Source organism: Brachyistius frenatus, unplaced genomic scaffold (assembly GCF_029030835.1).
Source record: "Brachyistius frenatus isolate BFR_SWC_R1_liver_20210118 unplaced genomic scaffold, ASM2903083v1 Contig_6, whole genome shotgun sequence".
Lineage (NCBI taxonomy): Eukaryota > Metazoa > Chordata > Actinopteri > Embiotocidae > Brachyistius > Brachyistius frenatus.
Genome location: NW_027210605.1, coordinates 5,104,254 through 5,125,312, shown reverse-complemented (window position 1 = coordinate 5,125,312; position 21,059 = coordinate 5,104,254). Strand labels below are relative to the sequence as shown.

The 21,059-nt window shown below is 40.8% G+C and overlaps 1 protein-coding gene across 1 annotated transcript in view; it reads right to left on the bottom strand.

The window, feature by feature from the left end:
• The window catches only part of LOC138614688 (chemokine-like protein TAFA-2), an 83,061-nt gene that overhangs the window by 23,434 nt on the left and 38,568 nt on the right, over positions 1-21,059 (bottom strand). Inside the window, exon 2 of the mRNA XM_069688254.1 lies at positions 17,313-17,413. Within this exon, the coding sequence (XP_069544355.1) occupies positions 17,313-17,412 (100 nt within the window). The 5' untranslated portion in view covers position 17,413. The remainder of the gene's footprint in view (positions 1-17,312; positions 17,414-21,059) is intronic.

The following is a 21,059-nucleotide window of genomic DNA, read 5'->3' as shown; positions in this document are numbered from 1 at the left end:
AAAATGGGTGATAGCTTGTATTGAATTGAGGAAGTCAATCCAAATTAAAACCATAGCTGTAAAACCTGCCTCTGCTTTGAAAAATAGCAGGTAAAATTAATTCTGGCCACAGCTTTCACTCCATCCAAACAAACACCATCCCTCAGCTCAGTATCCTTGACTGAGTGAATGAGTGAGTGACCACAATTGGAAAGTGTTTGCTCACAGCGGTAGTTCCTGCTCCCGATGTGACCAAAATAAAAAGAGATTGGAAAAAGAAAATCCACTGAGATTTGGCTCATCAGAATTTAAATCTGAGAGGAAAAACTAAATAATGTGGGCGTCCACACAGAAGGAGATCATCCCTGTTAGGAAATATGCCTCACCATAAATAATCCAACCGATTTAGATACACTCAATCAGCCAGCATAGAAAACAGAAAACATACCCTCGACATTATCTAAAACTCATAACATCGCTCTCTGATTGCATTTATTGCTCCCCTTACTTCTATCGTGCAACGGGCTTGCTTTCACCTATACAAAGTGACTGTTGTGTTGTTAGGGATGTGATGAGCCGCCTGTTGGACTGTTCCATCTGCTTTCACCACCTACCTATGCCCCCCCATCTCTGTACTAATCATCGTCACTGATGTGAGACCAGCTTGTGCCAGATTGTCTCCCAGTCCCTCAGACCATCCCTCTGGTTCTCCGTCACTGATCTCCCATGCAGTTTTAATGCAGCTCAGGCGAGGAAATTATCTCTCCACGCCACCAGGACCACCACTGTCCTTCTAAATCATACAAGATATTAGTTCACGCGACAGGGCAAGCCTGGTGACACATGGAATGTCCTGACATATTAGCAACCCCACAACCACCATCGCTGCCATGCCAGAGCGGACGATTTGAACTAATTTGTGCTCCAGGCAAGATATTATGGCAGTGGATTGGGTATAAATTGTTAATATGTTCAGATGTATTAACACAGCATTACCACTGAACCATTAACCTGGGGCAGTGTGTGTGTGTGTGTGTGTGTGTGTGTGTGTGTGTGTGTGTGTGTGTGTGTGTGTGTGTGTGTGTGTGTGTGTGTGTGTGCGTGCGTGCGCGCCCCTGTGGCCCTCATCTTTTAAACCCTGTGTTAATTGTTAACTGCTGACTAATGGTGACTTTTCACGAGCCCTCTGGGAATGTCCAGGTTTCCTTACTCATCTGTATTTCTGTCTTCCTCTTTCGCTCCCCCCTCCCTCTCTGTCTCGGAGGTTAGAAACCCACCTGCCACCGCACAGCAGTATTTGCATCTTTTTTCCTCTTCTACAGCGATTTCTAATATGCATTGTTGCGAAGCAGCTCAGCCTCTTCTGATTCCTGTGGCTCAAGCTGGTGTCTCCTTCTTTCTTTCTACCTCTTTTAGTCTCTGTTTCCCCCTCTCTCTCTGTCATTCTGGCAGAACGGTATAGAGACATAAACACAATGATTGTGTTCAGTCCAAAAAAAAAAAACATCTCCCCTCCCATGTCCAGTTTTCTCTTTGTCAGTCAGTGAACGGAGAGCAGAGATCCACAGCACAGCAGCCATGTTGATGAGGATTTCATTCTGTCTGAATTTTCTTCCTGTCACGGGAATAAGGACGGACACTCGTGAACATCAAGCTCTGTGTATTTCACTTTAACAGGCTGCTATGGGTTTTTGTGTGCACATTGCGTGAGTTCGTGGCTGTGAGTTATGATTGTTGTTTATGTCACTCTGTTGTAGCCACGTTGTTTTACAGATCTAGATAAATGGCTTGCTATCAGCCTGTTTACTCTCTGTGAAAGACTGGACAGTCCCATATGTTACTCCACACACTACCAGTCAACTCCCAGCATACAATGCTGCTGTCATCTGCACACTCTCTAAATCTATTGTTCCAGATTGTCGAGGCATTTCGGGAAGTGAAGGCTCTCTTACAGAAAAGCCACATGCATTTTACATGTGCGAAAACTTATTTGAACACGTGACTACGTGACACGTGTGATTGTGCACGTGTGAAACATGTATGTTGCCTCTGGCAAACGTGATTTTGGAACATTTTCATGGTGTACTGTGTGAAGCCCCTTTTGATTCAGGTCAGGAGCAACCAGGTGGGTTTACATTGACAATTCGCAGGGTTGTGCACACTGAATTCGTCCTCCAGAGTAGAGGGGGGCGATATGGCCCTAAAATAATATCACGATATATCTGGGTATTTTTGCAATAACTATATTCTTGACGATATGACAAAATACTGAAACATATTCGGTTATTAACTTTTATTACATACAATTTCAACAAGAATGTTATAGATTTATGTCAGCACAAACGTAACATTATGCCTTCAAATATAAAATAAAAACAAAACAAAAAAGATTTCTCAGTTCTTTAGTTTGTAAACACCAGTATCTTAAAGTGAGATTCAAATCCTACAGCACTGAGAGGAGATTTGGAGGTGCAGCGGTGCGGGAGGGCTGCTGCTCTGCCAGGACGACAACCGTGATCACCTGCAGAGCTTCCAATTACTTGCTTGCCACTGTCTGCAGTTTTGTTTTGGCCTGATTTTCTGAAGTTTAGGGTCAACGTTTTCCCATTATTAACATTGTTTTGGGCTTTTTGTTGCACTGTTATTTCGTAACGAGTGGACTCCTTCACCTGAGCGTCTGCTGCCGGGCGTGGAGCACACGGAGAGGACAGAGGAGGAGTCAATTAAACTCCCACACTGAGCTGACAACCTGCTTGTTGCTCTATAAGCTGCGAACGTATGCCATACGTTTCCGCTGCGTAACGGTGTGACGTCTTTACGTGAACAGGTTGGAAAAATTGCCTTTATCAGGATATCATTTTTTTTATATCGTCTGAAAAATGATACCTGTATTATCGTGAACGATATATATGGCACACCCCTAGTCCAGAGTCAAACCGCCAACTCCCGAGTTCGACTGTGACGTTCTGAGGCATCTGAGGGACTTCTGTCTGTACCCCAAACATTTGCCACAAAATGTTACTTGCATTTTCTGCTCAAGTTTCAGGTCCATGCTGAAATTGCAAATGTGCACACACCAGTGGTCCCCAAAACAGGTGCAGACGTTAGTCAAGCCACGTAATGTGGAATGCTTACTCGCTAAAGTTAATGCTTCGCCCTGCTCCATGTGCATTATCTTTGCTGTGCTTCATTTATGTGCAGCTGGAACAGTCTCTGAACTTTTTGATCACAACCTGTAAGTCATAAAATGAATCTGATAAAAGATTTACATTGAGTGTTGTAGATCTTTATGAATGTATCCACCTGCCCACAGCAAACAATCACTGTTAGGGCTCCAGCTCAACAGTATTTATATCTGCAACATCATAGACCAAAGCAAACTAGCCTTTGTCCTTTTTCTCATGTTTGGAATATATGTGTGCGAGTGTGGAAAGAACAACCGTCCTTATTGGCAGCAAACAGGAGAAAAATGAGAATACCTCTTTAATTTCCCCATAAATTACAAATATGTTTTCCAAAGTGATACTATCTTACAATTAAAATTGCACAACTAAATTAAATTACCGTTATGAATTCAATCTGCACCTTAAGAATCAATAGTGGATGTGAGCATATGGGATGACAATGTCATTAATAAAACTAATTTGAGCTCCCCCCTTGCAGCTACACAATTATCATTGTATGATCTTCCTCATAAGGGAAGTTATTAAAAATGTAATGACTGTCCCTGACAGCAGCAACAGAAAAACACAACAAACACTGTCTGTCCTAAATGATGTCAGAACATAATTACTGATTGTCTTCCTTTGATAAAGATGCTTAATTCATATTTCAAACACCTTCATTGGCCATTGGACATTGACAGGTGATCTGATGAGCTCTGTGATTGGTGCGTTAAGCTCATCTCCTCTTAATGCCTTGTTTCCATTGCATCAGCACTTTCTCTCTAGCTGCATTCATCAGGACAGATCATTACATCCTTCCACTCCTTTCCTCTCCAGCCTCTCTCTGTCTCTCATCCCATCCCTCACTACCAAATGAAAGGGAAACCCTGGTGTGTCGGCGGCTGGCTTGCAGCAGAGCCAGAGGTGGAAAGATGAGATGCGAGAGGGAGGGGAGATGAAGGCAAAGTGAAGGAATTACAAAGGAAGGGGAGAGGAGAAAAAGTGCAGCCTGCTCTGCCTGTAAATGGTGTGAGAGAAGAAGAGAGTTTGTGTTGTTTTTGATGTCTCACAACTTGAGACTTTTCCACATTTTCATCAGCTGACCTCGTCACACGGACATAAGATGTGTATTGTTTTCATTGAGGGGTCACTGTCAGTTACAGCAGCAAAAACACAAATATTTTGCCCTGATTCTCTCCTCGTTCAACTGTTTTGAGTTTTGACGATGAGTTTTTGTCCATCAGTGTTTATAGTTTAACTAGCTGGCGTTTCAAATGGCTATGTCCCTGAAAAAGACAAAAACAAACCAAGCTGGCCTGCCATTCATTAAAACTTGAAGCGGGAGGAGAGGAGAATGTCAACTGAAATAGCTGTCAATGCCAATTTTATACCAACATTCAACAGTCTGCTAGAGTTCAAAACATGCCACATGACGAGCCTTTCCAATTTCCAGCAAGTTTGAGGAAGAGTTCAGCTGACTTTAGCGACACATTTTTAATTTGTGTCACTTGGCTGTGAATAGCTACAAATATGTAGCACAACAAAAGAAGATCATTTAGACTATTTATCCTGTGTGGCCTCACAGCACAGGGCTAACCATCTTGGAAAAATCCGTGAACCCTTCCAAGGATGTTTTTTTCTTGTTTCAATGCAATGCCAACATTTTATGAATGTAGCATTAAAGCCCATTCACATGCACAGTCTACCTATACACTTGTTTCATGTTGCCTGATTTGAACTCTTTGTAGAAATCCTGTAGAATTCCACTCGATGGAATGTATCCATCGTTAACAAAACTGGCTTCACTCCTGCTATGAGAAGTGGAAATATCTGCCATTAAACCGTCTATTGGTAAAGGCCCCATTATCGTTCTCATTGGCACAAAGAGATTGGTGACATGTCACTTCCAGCATTGCTCCATCCAGCTTCTGCAGAGGTCTGCAGTGTTTAGCCAGGGTAATTGAAAACACCTGCGTGGGTGAACTACGTGCCCACTGTACACCCACGCAGGTGTTTTCACTTACCTTCACTTGATGAGTTCTTTTCTCAGGACAGTGTGAGCGTACGCTGTTTAGTTCAGCATCTCCCTGACTCTCCTGTTGCACCTTAAGGTAGGACAGCTTTAGCTCCAGCGCAGCTCTACACAATCTGAGCAGAGGTCTAATCATGCAGAGTAGCTGCGAGAACCAGTGTGGGTGTGCGAAGCGTTTAAAAGATGCCAAAATGGCTTTCATTTTTGCGTATCCGTGTTGCTTTCACAGCCTCACATTTTTTGGAAACATTTAGATTTTTCTATTGAAGGAAATAACAGCTGAGTTGTTGCAGCACGGCAAATATTCTGTATTTGCTTCAGGCGGCTTGTATAATTCACTTCAAACCCACCAGGGGAGACATTAAGGAAAGTAGTTGCAAAGTTTCATTTTGAAAAAAATAAAAGACACAGAGAACACTTTAACACTATTTATTTGATGCACGTTTTAAAGTTTCTTCTCTTGTATTAACAATAGCATTTGTATTATGTTTTAGTAAGGAGCAAGGGTCTAGGAAACCTGTGGCCTGTGTTGTATACATATTCATCTGTCTGTACGCGACAACTATATGTTTATCCTCACTCCTATTCCCCTGGCCACATCCCTATTTTCACTTAAAAGAAGGTCAGTGTTGATTTGTAAGCAGCACTGATAACGAATGACAGTGACTTTTTAAAAAAAAAATTTTTTTATAACATTTCAATTCTACACCGGGCAATTGGTTGTTTAAAATGTAGAAGAGAAAACTATTTTCTTAATTATCAAGCAGTCATTTCTTGATTAATTGGGTTACCTTGAAATTTCCCATGCTGATATTTCAGTACAGCAATTTGGTTAGTAAGATAACAATAGAGAGTATTTCTTGGCAGAAAGAACAACATGCAGAAGAGAGTTAATAAGTGCAATTCAACTCAGATTGAACTAAATAAAATGTGTGAATGGTGGTTTTAGGGAAAATCGGGTGAGGATTTGAACATCAAATGGAGACCAAATGGCACGACAACTTTAGGAGAATTGCAAATGTGAATCGTGATCTTCCCGGATTATACATCGCAGTTTAAAGTAGCCAACTGAGGCTAAGAATGATTGGCACCTACAGTGTCAATAGGTAGGTAGGTAGGTATATATACTTTATTAATCCCCGAGGGGAAATTTTTTAATACCTCTGTGTAAAGGAGTGACTGTACATAGGTCATCTCAGATCCACTTCTACTAGCACACAGAGTCTTGTATCGATTCCCACAGTGATTACTATATGTGCTGCAGTACAAAGATATTTTAAAAATACACACACAAACACACCCACACAAAAAATATCCAAAGTCCAAGAGGAGGCCCTGTTATTTCCAGGATATCTCTCTCAGATGAAAAATATAAGAGTTCCTATTAATCTGAACCAAAATAAACATAAAACACTCAGTGAGGGATTGAGTGATTTGTGTTTTAATGCAGCCCACAGAGTATTTACAGTGGTGTTCTGCTAGGATTAGTTGTGTGAGCGGATTAGTGAAGCTGCATGACTGCTGTTTTATTTAACTCACAACAGCAAAAGACTAAAAATAAAAGCCTCTTAAACACATTTAGGCTACATGAGAGGCCAGCCCAGACAAACATGGTGTTTGTGTCCTCTTTTAACGACCTGTGCCGGAAAGGGATGTGCAGTCGCACACAAACACGCGCGCACGCGCGCACACACACACACACACACACACACACACACACACACACACACACACACACACACACACACACACACGCAAACAATCTCTTGCACACTCAACTTTCTCTACTTAATCTATAATCTAGTAATCCACTGAAAGTTGCCCTGTGCAGCACATGCGGTGCATGGAAACACCGTGTCATATCAGTAAAGGAGATGATGCTGGTGAGAGTGCAGCATATGCAGATACTGACAGGATCAACAGAGTGGGAAACTCACCGAGAGAGGAGAGGATTAATGCAAAAAGACTGGGAGAGAGAGGGAGACTGTGAAAGAGAGAGAGAGAGAGAGAGAGAGATTTGCAGAGGCAGCACATTACCTCTCTCTTTTCCTCTCCGTCTCTCTCCACCACACCCTCTTTCCTTGCATCAGCACTGATCACAGTACATCAGTAAAGTAAAGAGCCCCGTCATCCATCAGTGCATGGCTCTAGAGCTGCTGTTCAGAATACTGAAGCTGCTCTCCAAAGTGCACACAAACACGCACAAAAGCACAATCATATGCCTACTGTTCACAACATCAACATTAGCATTACACCAACCGAAGTATAAGCGGTGTTAATCCATGGAAGTCTACTATGTCTAGATTGTAAGACTTTTTTTTTTTGTCCATCTTATTTAAATTGTAGCAAGCACAACTAAGGGCAATTTTCTACTGAGTTGTTTATTAAGCCCCCTTTAGTCAACTTGAAGGGTCTTACATTGTTATTATTTGTTTAATTCATGCTTTCTTTTATCACATGTTCAAACCAAGAATCTTTGTCTAGGATGAAACTTTTCTCTTTTTCTTATTCTCTTGCATTGGTGGCTTTCTTCTGACAGTGGTGGTCCATTATGTCTGCATTAATGTAGCAGAGAGATACTGAAGGTCTCCTTCTAATGGATTGCTTTGAAAAATGAAAGTATGAACTTGTATCTTGATATTTGTGTGCCAATGTGAAGCTCCCATAAAGGATTAGTATGTTGCATTCATTATTTACATTGCTTCTAGCATGCAAACTCTACTGGGAAAACTCTGAAAAGAGGCTATTCTGCTTTAGATCCAGGCAACAGAAAACAAGCAACAAGCAAGTACAGATGTGGCTTAACTAAAGAGGCTGTAGGTAAAGAAGAGTGATATGCAATATAATAGCGTTAACCCATCCAGATCCTTCTTGGTACACATGGCTGGGAAAACAAAAGCTTTGGATGGATTCCTGTCTTTCCTGGAAGTCTCAAATATCTAAATGGTTCAAAAGGTAACGTCCAGCTGTTTGTTTTCTTTCCAAACACCTGGTCATTTGCAAAATCTCCTGAGACTATAAAGCAGAAAGTGTGTACACGAGGAATAAAAGGGGAGGGAAATGGGGGCAAAGGGACCCCAAGGAGGCAGAGCAAAACGCTTTGATGTGCTTACAGCATGGCTGTTTCCAAATTATACAATCATATTCAGGGAGTCGTGTTTTTCATTGGTTATTCCTAATTATCCGAATAATAACCAACCTCCCACACAATGGAATATATTTACTTCTTCACTTTCTCTTTACAAAGTGCACCCTAGTATTCTGTTTTCTTCTTACAATCCAAAGACCAGCTGAATTAGAAACTTTAAACCTGCAGGGCTGAGCTTTTGTCTTTCCTTCTGCCAGTGAGAGTAACTACAAAAATACTATTTACATGTTCTTATGTCTTAGGCTCTACTGTTGCAGCTGTAAAGTGGTGGATACATTGTGAATACATGAAATAAAAGGTAAAATGCCTCATTTCACTATAACATTTGCAAAGTATGGAAGAATTGCATGATTTAATTGTTTTATCCCTATTTAAATTAGCATAGGGTGAAAGTGGAAATTAGCCGGCATAAGTCGCTGGTTCAAATCTAAGTATGCATTCATCTGGCCAGCACAGGAATATCTCACCAGACTCCACATTTAAAAGCTCTGTATGCCGTGGAAGTCAGAGAGATTCATCTGATGGTGGTTGGCTTAATCAGCATTGTATAAACTCGTTTGATAAGTGCTTGAATGTTTTGTATGGATAAGTCCCACAATATAACTTTAAAGGTGCCTGCAGGTGTGTATGTGTGCATTATGTCATATGTGTTAGTCCTATGGTAGACTGATCTGTTCAGCACCTTTTTTCTTTCCCAAAGCATGATGGGAAAGTATCCTGTACTGGGTAGGATCTTCTTGAGCAATGAATTGATTCAAGATAACATAATGAAGAACAGATAGTGTGTTCAAAATTTCATTTTTTGCTTCTTGAGTATTCCTGTCCTGTATTTCTGCTTACGTTGATCATAAAGTTTCAATCTAAGAGCAACAAAAGTGAGCAAAGGTGCTTTAAATAATTTAGAGATTAAGGCTCGTATGGTCAAACAGGGTTTTCCACTAAAAAAATGTTACTTTTCTTTCAACAGAAACTCTTGGGGATATAACTATGCAAAAATAATTAAATATCTCAAGTAAGAGCTAATGACCACAATTTAACCTCCTGCATAAAAAAAATCCTGAAGATACTGTGATACTCTTGATATAACGTTTTGGTGTACTTATTACTGATTCCAAGCGGACACACTGTTGAGAACTCTGATAAAGTAACTTTGAATCACGCACCCAAAGACCGGGACACATCTAACATTGTGATTATAGTTGGGTTTTACAAGATTTTCGTATGTTCCATTCCATCTAGATTTTTTTTCTGATGCGGTTAAAATCAGTTATAATTTACATCTCACACCAAGAAATGTACTTGCATTCCTCAGGAGAGTTGGGACATATACTGAACCGTATTGCAGGGCTATAATCAAAAATGTTAAGAACCTTCAAGCCCTAAAGTAAGCTCCTCTGGTCATCCTTGACTCTAATAAAAGAAAATTGTATGTATTTGTCATACATATTTCAGCACATCTCTCCTCTCTTGCCGGGAGCTTAGTTAAAAGGGAGATTCCCATCTCAATGTCACTTTCGTGTAAAATAAAGCCAAAACAATTACAGACACAGAATTGGAAATTCAAATGCATGTGTCTGTAAGACTGTGTTCCTATGAATACCAAAGGCGAGTATTGTACAAACACATAAGAACAAAAGCGCTGCACCACCCACCAGGCAAATACCTCTGGAGGACAAATTGGAAATTGAATCATAAACTATAAAGAGCCAAGGTTGAGTTCAGCCGCGGAAAAGAGAGACGAGATGGAGGTGGAGAGGAGAAAAGAAAGAACGGCTGCATTAAATAAAAGTTCGCTCTTTCTCTCCTGCCCCTCCAGAAAGTCACGCTGTGCTACCTGATTGAAATTTCCTGGTTTAATAGCTGTGAAATAAAGTAAAAGTTGGGAAGAGGAGGGAAGCGAGAATATGAAACAGAGGGCAAAAGACAGGAAAGGAGCCGTAGTGGAACAACACAGGAGAGGGAGGGAGACTGAGAAACTTAAAGACCCACAGACTCATGAACTTAATGGAAAGTGAATTACCTTATGCCTTGTAAAAACTGCAATCAAGGCCACTCATTACTGTTTTATTAGTATCTCCTTATAGTTTTCTTGCCAAACTGTTAATCCATACTACTGCTGTTCTGTGTATGGGATTTCTCCTCAGGTCTCTGTTGCAAAGGCGATGTGGATTTCAATGAGATTTCCAGAATAAATTAACCTTAGCTAACTATACCAGTTCAATACATTGGCTTAACCAAAGGTACAGAGTCAACAGAGGCTTTGCTTTCACTGAAGAAATGATACACGTGTATCAGGCCGGGTCCATGCAGCATTGGTAAGTGAGTTAGCAGGTAACGATTTGGACTAATGGATGCAATGAGAGAGCCCCAATGAGGTAATCTGGCTGTGCAGCCGGAGGAAACTCTCCATTTACACCAATTAGTGCAAACGCATAATCAGACAGTGACCACAGCACCCAGCACACACTGTAAATGATTTAATCGCAAGCTCTATCCTTTAATGTGGCTCCAAAACATGATCGCCTTTCTCAGGATTGTTTTTTGCTCTTCAGGAAAATCAAAGAAAAGAGATGTCTGTCAATTAAATGTTGTAGTGAAAGGCTTCTGCGTGAGATTCCTTACGTATTTTGATCCCAAGAGGTTACTACCATACTGTAGCAGGACATCTATCAGTTACTCTATTGCACAGTATATTTTACATATGTTGGCAGGAGCATAATTTCCTCTGATAAAAATGACTCTTTGGCCACACTAGCTTATAATTTATAATTTATACATTCAGTCTTAATGATTTAAGCGGTCCCCTGACTTTTCTTCTTGCACCACCATAAGTTTGACATTTTTGTTTATTTCTATTCTAGCCATTGGATGCATGCCTGTTATGTCAGGTTGAATTGTAATAACTGGATCCTTGACTTCATCCAGCTCCAAAATTGAAATTGTGCAGACCAGTCAAATACCTGCAAAATAATGACATTCCCATTACTTTAACTTTACTGTTTAGTGCTACTGTACCTACAAAAGATGTAAGATATTATACCTTTCAAACATCTTGTGTTGTTGATCATTGGAGTCAATTAAAATATCGGTTAAATTCACTGTGTATGATCAGCATGTGACACATTTACATTAGATTAAATCATGTTGTTAGTGTAAAATCTTAAAGACTGAGCATCGCAGATCCAAATAAACAGCACCAGTTTTCCTTTATGATCTAATGAATCTCAGGTATTTGATCTCCCATGTAGAATTACTGCTTTAATAGAAGGCAAATGCAGAATACAAACTGTATATACATAGATAGATATGTGCACAGCATCTGGCTAATCCTTGGTAACCCAATCACAGCCTCACAGTCCAGTTTTGTTTATCTGTTGCCCTGGTTCTTCAGGCGTAGGCCATGAATCATATTGCCTCCTAGCAGAGTGCATCTTGCTGTCTGACATCAGCTTTCTACTCCCATAGATATTCCTTTCCTGAAAAAATAACCAATATAAACACACCTTGAACCTGGTAGAAAAAAAACATTGTGGTTGCTTTGTGATATTCTTGCCTCATATGTCCGCAAACAGGCAGTCAGCCCGTAGCCGGTTATCTAACACACTCCTGGCACGTTAACAACATCATGGTTAAAACAACACATGCGTTACCAAGGACACCCTGATTGGTGAAGGTGAGTGTATGCAAATTCAGTTACTTGGAATTTGTCAACAACAACTGAAGTGGAGCGAGGGAGAGAAAAAAAATAAATAAAAAGAGCCAGAGGCTATGCTGTATAACACCCATAATGATGAACAAATGAACAGATTATAATAAACATGTGTCTCAGTTGCTGGAAGGAAATGAGACAAAGTCAATCGTCAGTGGAAACCAGTGTGGCAAAATGTAATGTAACTGCAATTTAATAAGGAATTGTGTGGAATTAGACTCACAGCTCCTAAATACCACGTTAACCAGCCCTGCAAATAAAATTATTATTTCACTATCACGACACTACATAAAGGAGCACAAATGTAGGTTGATGTCAGCAGCTGTTACGTGAGATATTGATATTTAAAATCAATGATGGCACAAAAAGTTACAGGTTCTCTCTGTCGCTATTTCCAGAAACGAGATTGTCTAAAGTCAATCTCAAGAAATGACATTATAAAAACACAGACGGTTGCCCAACCATAGATTACCGTTTCAAAAATATCTCTCTATATGTAAAATCTCTTGACTTTGTTAGCTCGTGGATTGTAATAGCGAGCAGAGCAATATTATGGGTCTTAGTTGAGGTTTTTTGGTATCAGCTGGCCGAAAGACGAAATCAATTTCTCCCTCGTTGCTTCATCTGCATTGTAAGTGAGGGTGGTTTAGATTAAGGCGAACAGTCATATGCAGCTGTATAGTACAGTAGGTGGTATCTTGTGACAAATGTGGTTCACAAGAGACTCCATGCTGTCAAAATTATACCCACTTTGAAATGATCAAACCAAGTCCCCGTGTGGTGTGATCAAAACTCTAAACTGTGCCCCATGCGCACATTCCACTTTATTCAGAAATATGTCAAATTACTGATGCTCTCTGTCGTTTTACTGGAACTTTAACACTCAAGCTGAAAGTCTCATCTCCTGTAGGGCTTTTCATACTGTATAGAATTTGATGACACTCAGTGAAGGCAATTTCTGGTCTGCTTGTTTACACGAGTAGCCTATTGTGTGTGTAAGCAGTTATTGTCTTTATATTTTCTAAAGGCAACACCTACTCAATTTCATTAATTATTAGTGTCTCATTTATTGCCTTACAAAGAGCCTCAGAGTGTGAGGAGCATTCACATTTTAGATGAAATAACGTGTTACTAACATGAAACCTGAAGCCTTTCACACACACACACACACACACACACACACACACACACACACACACACACACACACACACACACACACACACACACACACACACACACACACACACACACACACACTTGCTTTAAATGTCAAAAAGCCATGAACTAGCAAAAAGCGGAACTTCCGGGAGGCAGAACATTTTAAACGTCTGCAGGAAAAGACAGAAACACTTAGCACCACAAAAACAACAGGATAAAAGTATTAGAAGTATCTTAAGTGACAGGCTTTTATTAACTTGTCCCAGTGCCATCAATTCATTAATTTGGTTTCTCTGTCTTTCTCCTGCAGGCATGAATATCCTGTAAACAGACTCTCCATCATTTGACCAGTGAAATTAAAAGTTGAAGGGACTGCTGGGATGTTTGTCAGGATGAAAAATTTCACATTTGTAATTTTCAGCTTGAATTTTTCACAGGCCATATGGAGCCGTGTTGTAGACCAAGCGTGTAGTGCAGCTTTACTGTGGAGCAGCCACTAAGGAGGGCAGACAGCCTGTCTCCACACATCACATTAGAGAACCTCTTTGACCGTACTTGCATGTAGATGTGTGTGCATGTGTCTGTGTGTGCCTTTTCCTGTGTGCATTTACTGCAGGCCTGTCTGCGTGCCTGACTGAATGCTCATGTCCCTCTGAGCTTGTGTGAGAGTGGTTTAGCACGTGTCTTAGCCCTATATTTCTTTGTCCTTACATCTTTGTTTTCCCTTCTTGGCAGTCACAGTGCCCTTCAGAGTAACTTAAGTTCTTAGCCGTCTCTAATCAGTGTCGATGTATGGAGATTGCAGCCTATAGACTGAGAATCAATGACTCGACAGTGTGTGGTGAAGTGATCAGCATAATCGCCGTTCCGCTTTACTTCAAAATCCGAGCCAAGCTGTTTCTCCAAGACTATTGGCAAAGCCACTGAGACATTTAACCAGGGCCCAGACTTTGTCTGCAAATAATATCTTTCCACTGCAGGAGATCTGTGGTCTACTGATGTTGAGAGCTCTGTGGTCTAGGTATAAAGCCTGTCATTTCCACACATTTTGGCAGTGATGTATTAATAGATTCTAATAATGTAATAAAGCATGTGAATGAGAGAAAAAGGCTCCGATGGTAAAGGAAAGGCATCTTTTTCTGTTCGGTCTTGAGGGATATAAAACCTGGAGAATAAAAGATGAACAGAAGCTATGAAGGCACACACACACACACACACACACACACACACACACACACACACACACACACACACACACACACACACACACACACACACACACACACACACACACACACACACACACACATGTATGTACGTACATCATACACATATGCTGATACTTCTTCTGCAGCCTCTCAGTCTCATTAACTTTCCTCCTGCTGTCTTGTCAGCACATGTCTCATGAGCTGATGGCAAGAACACGCATATATTCACACATAAATGCATTAGTGCTGGCTGAAATATAATCAAGCTTGGCTACAGTTCATGTATTGTCATCATGGAAGGCTAGTGTTAGGTAAAGTAGAATCCACACACTGTTGACTCCGCGCCTGTAACAAGAGACATGACAGTCCCATAAACTGCAGCAGGTGTACATATAGTGTTACAGTTTAGTGGACTGACACTAGACAGCTAATGTAGACAGCCATAATATACAGTACATTTTGATGATATACAGAGTTCTCAATAAGTAGATATATATGCACATTAGCCCAAAAATGAACATTAATTGCCCAGCTCTAACACGTTTACTCACTTTTAGTTAAGCTTCAGCCACAAATTGAATCAGCCATTAACTGTTGTACCAATATCATGAGCGCTGAACTGAATATCTCCAGTCATCTTTTTTATTTTTTTTAACATGCCAGCATATATGTGTGGGCCTCTGCTACTGTATTTGTGTAAGAGAAACAGACAGTTTGTTTGTATTGTATGAGTGAGCTTGTCAGGTTGTATGAGGTGACCTCAGGGGTTGTATTTAGTAATTATCTGATTACTTGTTCCCCACTTAGACAACCTGCAACGGGATAATGCTGTAACTCCCTGATTACAACTTACTCTACAATCAATCACCCATTAACAGGAGCACTTTGACGATAGCCATGCCCACACTCTCACAAACATGACCACCATTATTTCAGAGAATGATAAAATACCTATGATTGATTTGTCACAGACACAAAAGCACCACTGCTTTCTAATCTTGAGACTTTGCTATTTATCTCCCTGACCCTCTGTTTTCAGTGTTTTCATTGCTTTGTGCAGACCTCAGCACTTCACTGAAAACCTTATGAAGCCCCACAGTAAGAGAGCGTCTCCGTCCTTTCTCCATGTCTTTTCACCATCCTTCCATTTATGAAAATGTTTGCCCTTGCCTTGTCAAGAATCTCTCTGCGAGAGGAGGAGATAATGCCTCCCGGCCAGAGAACAGGAGAGTCAATCTTACACACACACACACACACACACACACACACACACACACACACACACACACACACACACACACACACACACACACACACACACACACACACACACACACACACACACACACACACACACACACACACACACACACACACGGTTATAGGTACTCACATTCCTGCAAGGACACATGTACTGTACAAACACACAAAGAACCTTATTTCCTCCAAGAAGTGAATTTTTTTTGACAAATGTTCAATTTCTCCACAGAAGGCCAAAAGACTTGCGCACATCTGTTTAAGAACCTGGATTCTTAAAAAAGAAGAAAAAAAAAAAGACTCGGACTCATCAATCATATTCCCTTTCAGTTATCCACTAATGGAACATCTGTACCAGGCAGATGTTAAGACATACAATACACTGCAGTATAAATATCTGTTGCATCCCTGACATTAGATCCTGACAAACAAAGACAAACAGTTCAGATGAAGGGCAGCTGGTGCACACCACTTATCACGACATGAAAGCCAACGGCAGAGCTTAACATTTTCAAGCCATCACTGCCTATCACATGTAGTCAAACCAAACACAAAATGCCCTATCATTCCTTCTGTGTTTTATTCTTAGGTTATTTTGTCATTGCCAATTACTTATTTTGACCAGATAAGTTTCTTGATACGTTATTAACAATCCCTTTTTTGGTCTTTTTGCTCCACAAGTCTGGAGGAGGAGTCTTAAAATACAATTTCCAGGCTAAATGATCATGTCTGTAAGATGGGCAACAACCTTTCAAGCTTGCGTCTTTGGTGCCTTTAAAGAAATGACTTGCTGAAGGATAGCATGGCTTATTGTGACATTGACTATATATCAGAAATACCCCTCCGCTGGCTTTCTCATTAAAAATGTAAACATTGAAAGCTTCCCGAAGATTTACAGAATTTATTCACGTTCCTGTGTTTGTGCGTACTGTTCGTGACTGAGCAGCATGACCTCGGGCATATAAAAAGCTCCTATTCATACACGGATAGCAGGTACAATGTGCTCCCCGTTAAACCTTTTCCTCCCGGAGGTATGTGATTTTCTGTGTCACACGCAGGTGATCATAGTGAACCATCATAGTGAAGATACCCAACCCTCACACAAGAGACGAGCAGAAAAGTAGCGAGAGACCTCTGGGCTCAATCATGCTAGTGAGTCAGCCACTTGCCCACACGGGAAGGATATCACACAGCCGGGGATTTCTAATCCACAAAGCTCACTGCTCACTGTCTATGCTGTAACCCTGAGGCTTTTTTTTTTTTTTTTTGTGAGTCGCACCACCCTGATGGGACTGCAGAGGCGCAAAAGCCCCTGAATTTAGAAGACCTTTCGTCTTGGATTACTCGTATTCCCCTTGCCTTTATTAAAGAACTTTTTGTGTGTTCTTCCCCGCTACCTGCCTCTGTGGTCTTGTATTTCATTGTGAATCCGACCCCGGTGTTCCCTCGGGTAGCACACGCTCTATTCACTACAACTTTACAACATGTGAAATGAAATTGGCTGCAGAGTGTGGCCTGCGGTGGTAATCTACAACAGATCCAATACGGTGGATGTTATAGACACACACACACACAGGCTGACTGACAAGACTATGTACTGTCAACACACACGTATACGCACACACAAACAGACATACAAACACATAGCTACATACCTGTGTGGCTCCTGTGCGCATGTGTGAGGGAGGCCAGACAAAGGGATAGCAGTAGACTCCACACACCTACTCCACAAATGCAAAGACCCCGTTCCCGCATTCTGCCAGAAAGAAACAATAACATACGCAGTTAATTACAGGACACACGTAAACAAAAGCTCTAGATTACACACTGCATGGCTTAGTTCTATCAATAACTATGTAAAGCCTAATTATTCCCCATTCTGTCTGTGTGACGCTGATTCCACCACTATGGATGGATTGCCAATGAATGTTCTACACACGTGTGGAATTTGTGGTGTGGTGAATTTCTGACTTTTGGTGGTGCCACCAGCAGGACCAAGTTTTCACTCATCCAGTGAAATATCGCAACATGTACTTCACGTTTTGTGAGATGATTGAGTACCGACATCCGTGGTTCCCAGATAATGAATCCCAGTAATGTTAATGATCCTCTCACTTTTCTTTTTGTGCCAGGAGGTTGACATTTCATGCGTTGAGTGAAATATCATCAAGTCCAAGTGTCCTTTTTTCCAGTACTTTAATTTATGACAAAATACTCACAAAAGTTATGACTTTCCCTTCATCTATATGTCAGCCGCAGTTAGCAAATGGAGCTTTATTATACCTGCTTAAAGTCTCTGCATTGTCACGCATTTAGCTAACCCAGCTTTATAGAGCTTCTGGCATGGCTGTACGCGTTTACTGCTGGTAAAACAGACATGCATATAAACCTTAGACAACATAACGTTGTAAAACACACACAGCTGACAAACACACCCTGCAGTGCCCTTCGGCCTTCACTGAAAATAATGAATCTGAGCGGATGCGCATGTAGCGTAATTAAATCGGGTGATATTAGCAATACAAAATTAAGTGTGTATCTTTTACATAGATATATCTAGTTTTGAAGTTAATCTGCATTTGTTAAAATCCCATTACACACGTTAGTGCGGTGCCATCTTACGGCGCAGACTGTTGTCTGAGTGTTCCCACTTTCTTTCTAAGAAATACTGTTGTTCTGGAAAGAAAATGTGAGCAAATCTAACTTTTAAAATGAAACGAGCACATTTGGAAATGCAAAATAGATCCCACTTCAAGTTAGTAATTTATTAAAAAATTAAAAAAGTAGGTTTCAATTAAAAACAGCCATTTTTTTTAGTTTTTTAAAGTTCAATTGGTCACACAGTCAAAACAATTATTCGAGTTGCTAAATAAATTAATATTTACAAAGTAAACATTGTTGATGTTTACCAAAAATACATGAAAACAACAGGCCCCTGCCCAGTGCACTGGTGGCAAGACAAACACATTCTGGTATTCTGGTGGCCGGGCTCGCCCAGCGCACCTGTGGCACAACTGGAAACAGGCCAGGATCAGAACAGGATCAATATAATACATTATAGGTGGCACTGTTAGAGGTTTCAGAAATCATGGCCAATCACATTTGCTACTTTCATCCCCTTTAAACACAGGAATCCCCCTGCAGTGACACAGTGACAGTTTGGGAATCCTGTGGAGAGGTTTTCTCAGAGGAATCTCATTTTGGTTTTAGACACAGTTCCAATGTGGGCGTGCACCAGCTCAAATATGCTGCCAACGGCACACCATTTCTGAGTGGAAAAGGTCTACTCTGTTCTTCTTCCAGCAATATGCAGTTGAGTTGGGACCGTCTCAAATCAAAGGACAGAAAACTTCAAATAGAAAACACAAGGGGATGAAGGTGTAAAGCACACACAATATAGACCCATAAACACAGAGTCAGCTCAGGATTTGTTGCACAGGCATTGCCAGGGCCAATGGATGCCATACCCACACTTTAAACACAAGACAGAAAAATAGACATATATACAGAACCAGTTGAATCAGCAAAGCACTCTAAAGAATACTGCAATTCAAACCAGAGCAGTCCAAAGCTTTTATACTTTGATGTGTTTGTACCCAGGTCTGGCATTTATATGACACACAAAAAAAAGGCAATATATACCCCTCAATAAACCTTCTAATAAAAACAATAATGAAGAGTTGAAAATAAAAAAGAACAAATAATGATGTTTTAGTATTAGTCAGCAATATCATTTTATAAATGGATTTAATTTTGCTGTTCCATTATTATGTGGATAATGTCAACGATGATGAGTAAACGCTTAAACCACAGAGCATCTTTTGTTGTGTGTCTCTCTGACTGTCCAAATGCTGGCAGGTGCTTACACTGAAGTGAATGGATACATAAAATTAAAGCACTTCATATTCTGGGCACCGACTAGGACAGAAACATCCACGATAGATAAACAAACTGTCTTTTCTCCACCAGGGAAACTGTTTTGTCAGTAGTACTTGTGTTTGGCTAAATAAATAACTTCAGCAGGCTTGCAAAGTAAAAGCATATGTATGAGACAACATACATAACAAAGAGTCACATAAAAACTGTCACATCTTTTGCGTGGCTTGTTGACATGTTTAAAAAAACTAAAACTTGAATGCGTCTGAGGCATTGTGGGGCTGTAGATGTGCTCCAAAGACTCCATCTTTGTAAACTACTCAACTACAAACTGCAAACTTTACACGCAGCCGAGAGTTGATTTGTATCTTTACCTGTATAGATAAGGAAGGTTTTACAAAGATACAATGTAACATGATGTTGCCTTGTTCTTCACATCCCTGGTTTTATTTTATCACCTGAAGAAAAACAAGGAAAAGCTGTTATCCTATAAAACTGCAACTATGATAAACTGACAGTGTAATAAAGTGTCTGTGCATATAATTTACAAACTCAAAACTTTTAAATGCTTTTCACAGTGGTGATTTACTTTCCCAGCAAAGCAGCAGAGGCCGTAGTCGGGAAAAAAGCTTTTCATGAAATACTTTCTGAAGAGATCTGTGATGATGTAAGTAAAACAAACCAAACTTTCCAGGTTTGTGCGAGAGTCTGTGCAGATTAACTCGGTGCAGATGAGATTATACACGCACCTGGTTGGATCTGGGTATGAGTTGATGTGTTTATTCGTGCACATGTGCTATATTGAGGCATATATCTGCATGTGTGTGTGTGTGTGTGTGTGTGTGTGTGTGTGTGTGTGTGTGTGTGTGTGTGTGTGTGTGTGTGTGTGTGTGTGTGTGTGTGTGAGTGCTTTTGCCATGAGGAAGTGTGTGTTAAGCCCTGGCTTGAGTTCTGAGCTTGGTGTGTGAGTCATCTGGCTATGCAGCCAGGCATTTCTAGAGCTGGGAGAAGCTGCAAAGCCAGACAGGCTGAGCCAAGGCTTTCTTTGGTTAGAGGGCATCACACACACACACACACACACACACACACACACACAGTGGTCACTACGGCTCTCTTCTCTCACTCATGTTTCTTCGTCTCCTTTAGTCTTCCTATATCTTCCCTTCTTTCCCTCCTCGTCCTACACCCTTCCTCCCGTCCTCACCTGTTCTCCTGTTAGTAGTAAATAATTAGGAAACAAAGCAGAGATGCTGCTCGCTTCCTCTCCAGCTCATTTAGACACACAGCAGTGTTTGTGATGATGCAGTGCCACTTCATTATGGCTGGTTGTTTGGTCTGTCTGCCGCAGAATGAGTGGGTGTGTGATATAGAAATGAATTCAGAAAGGAGCAGGAAAGAAGAGAGAGCTCAAGAGAGAGAGAGGGAAAAGAGGAGTAGAGGCAGCCATGTGTGTGTCTGTGTGTGCGTGTCTGACGGCTCAGGAATAAGGAGTTCTGATCAATAGCATCTAAACAGCCTGTATCAAA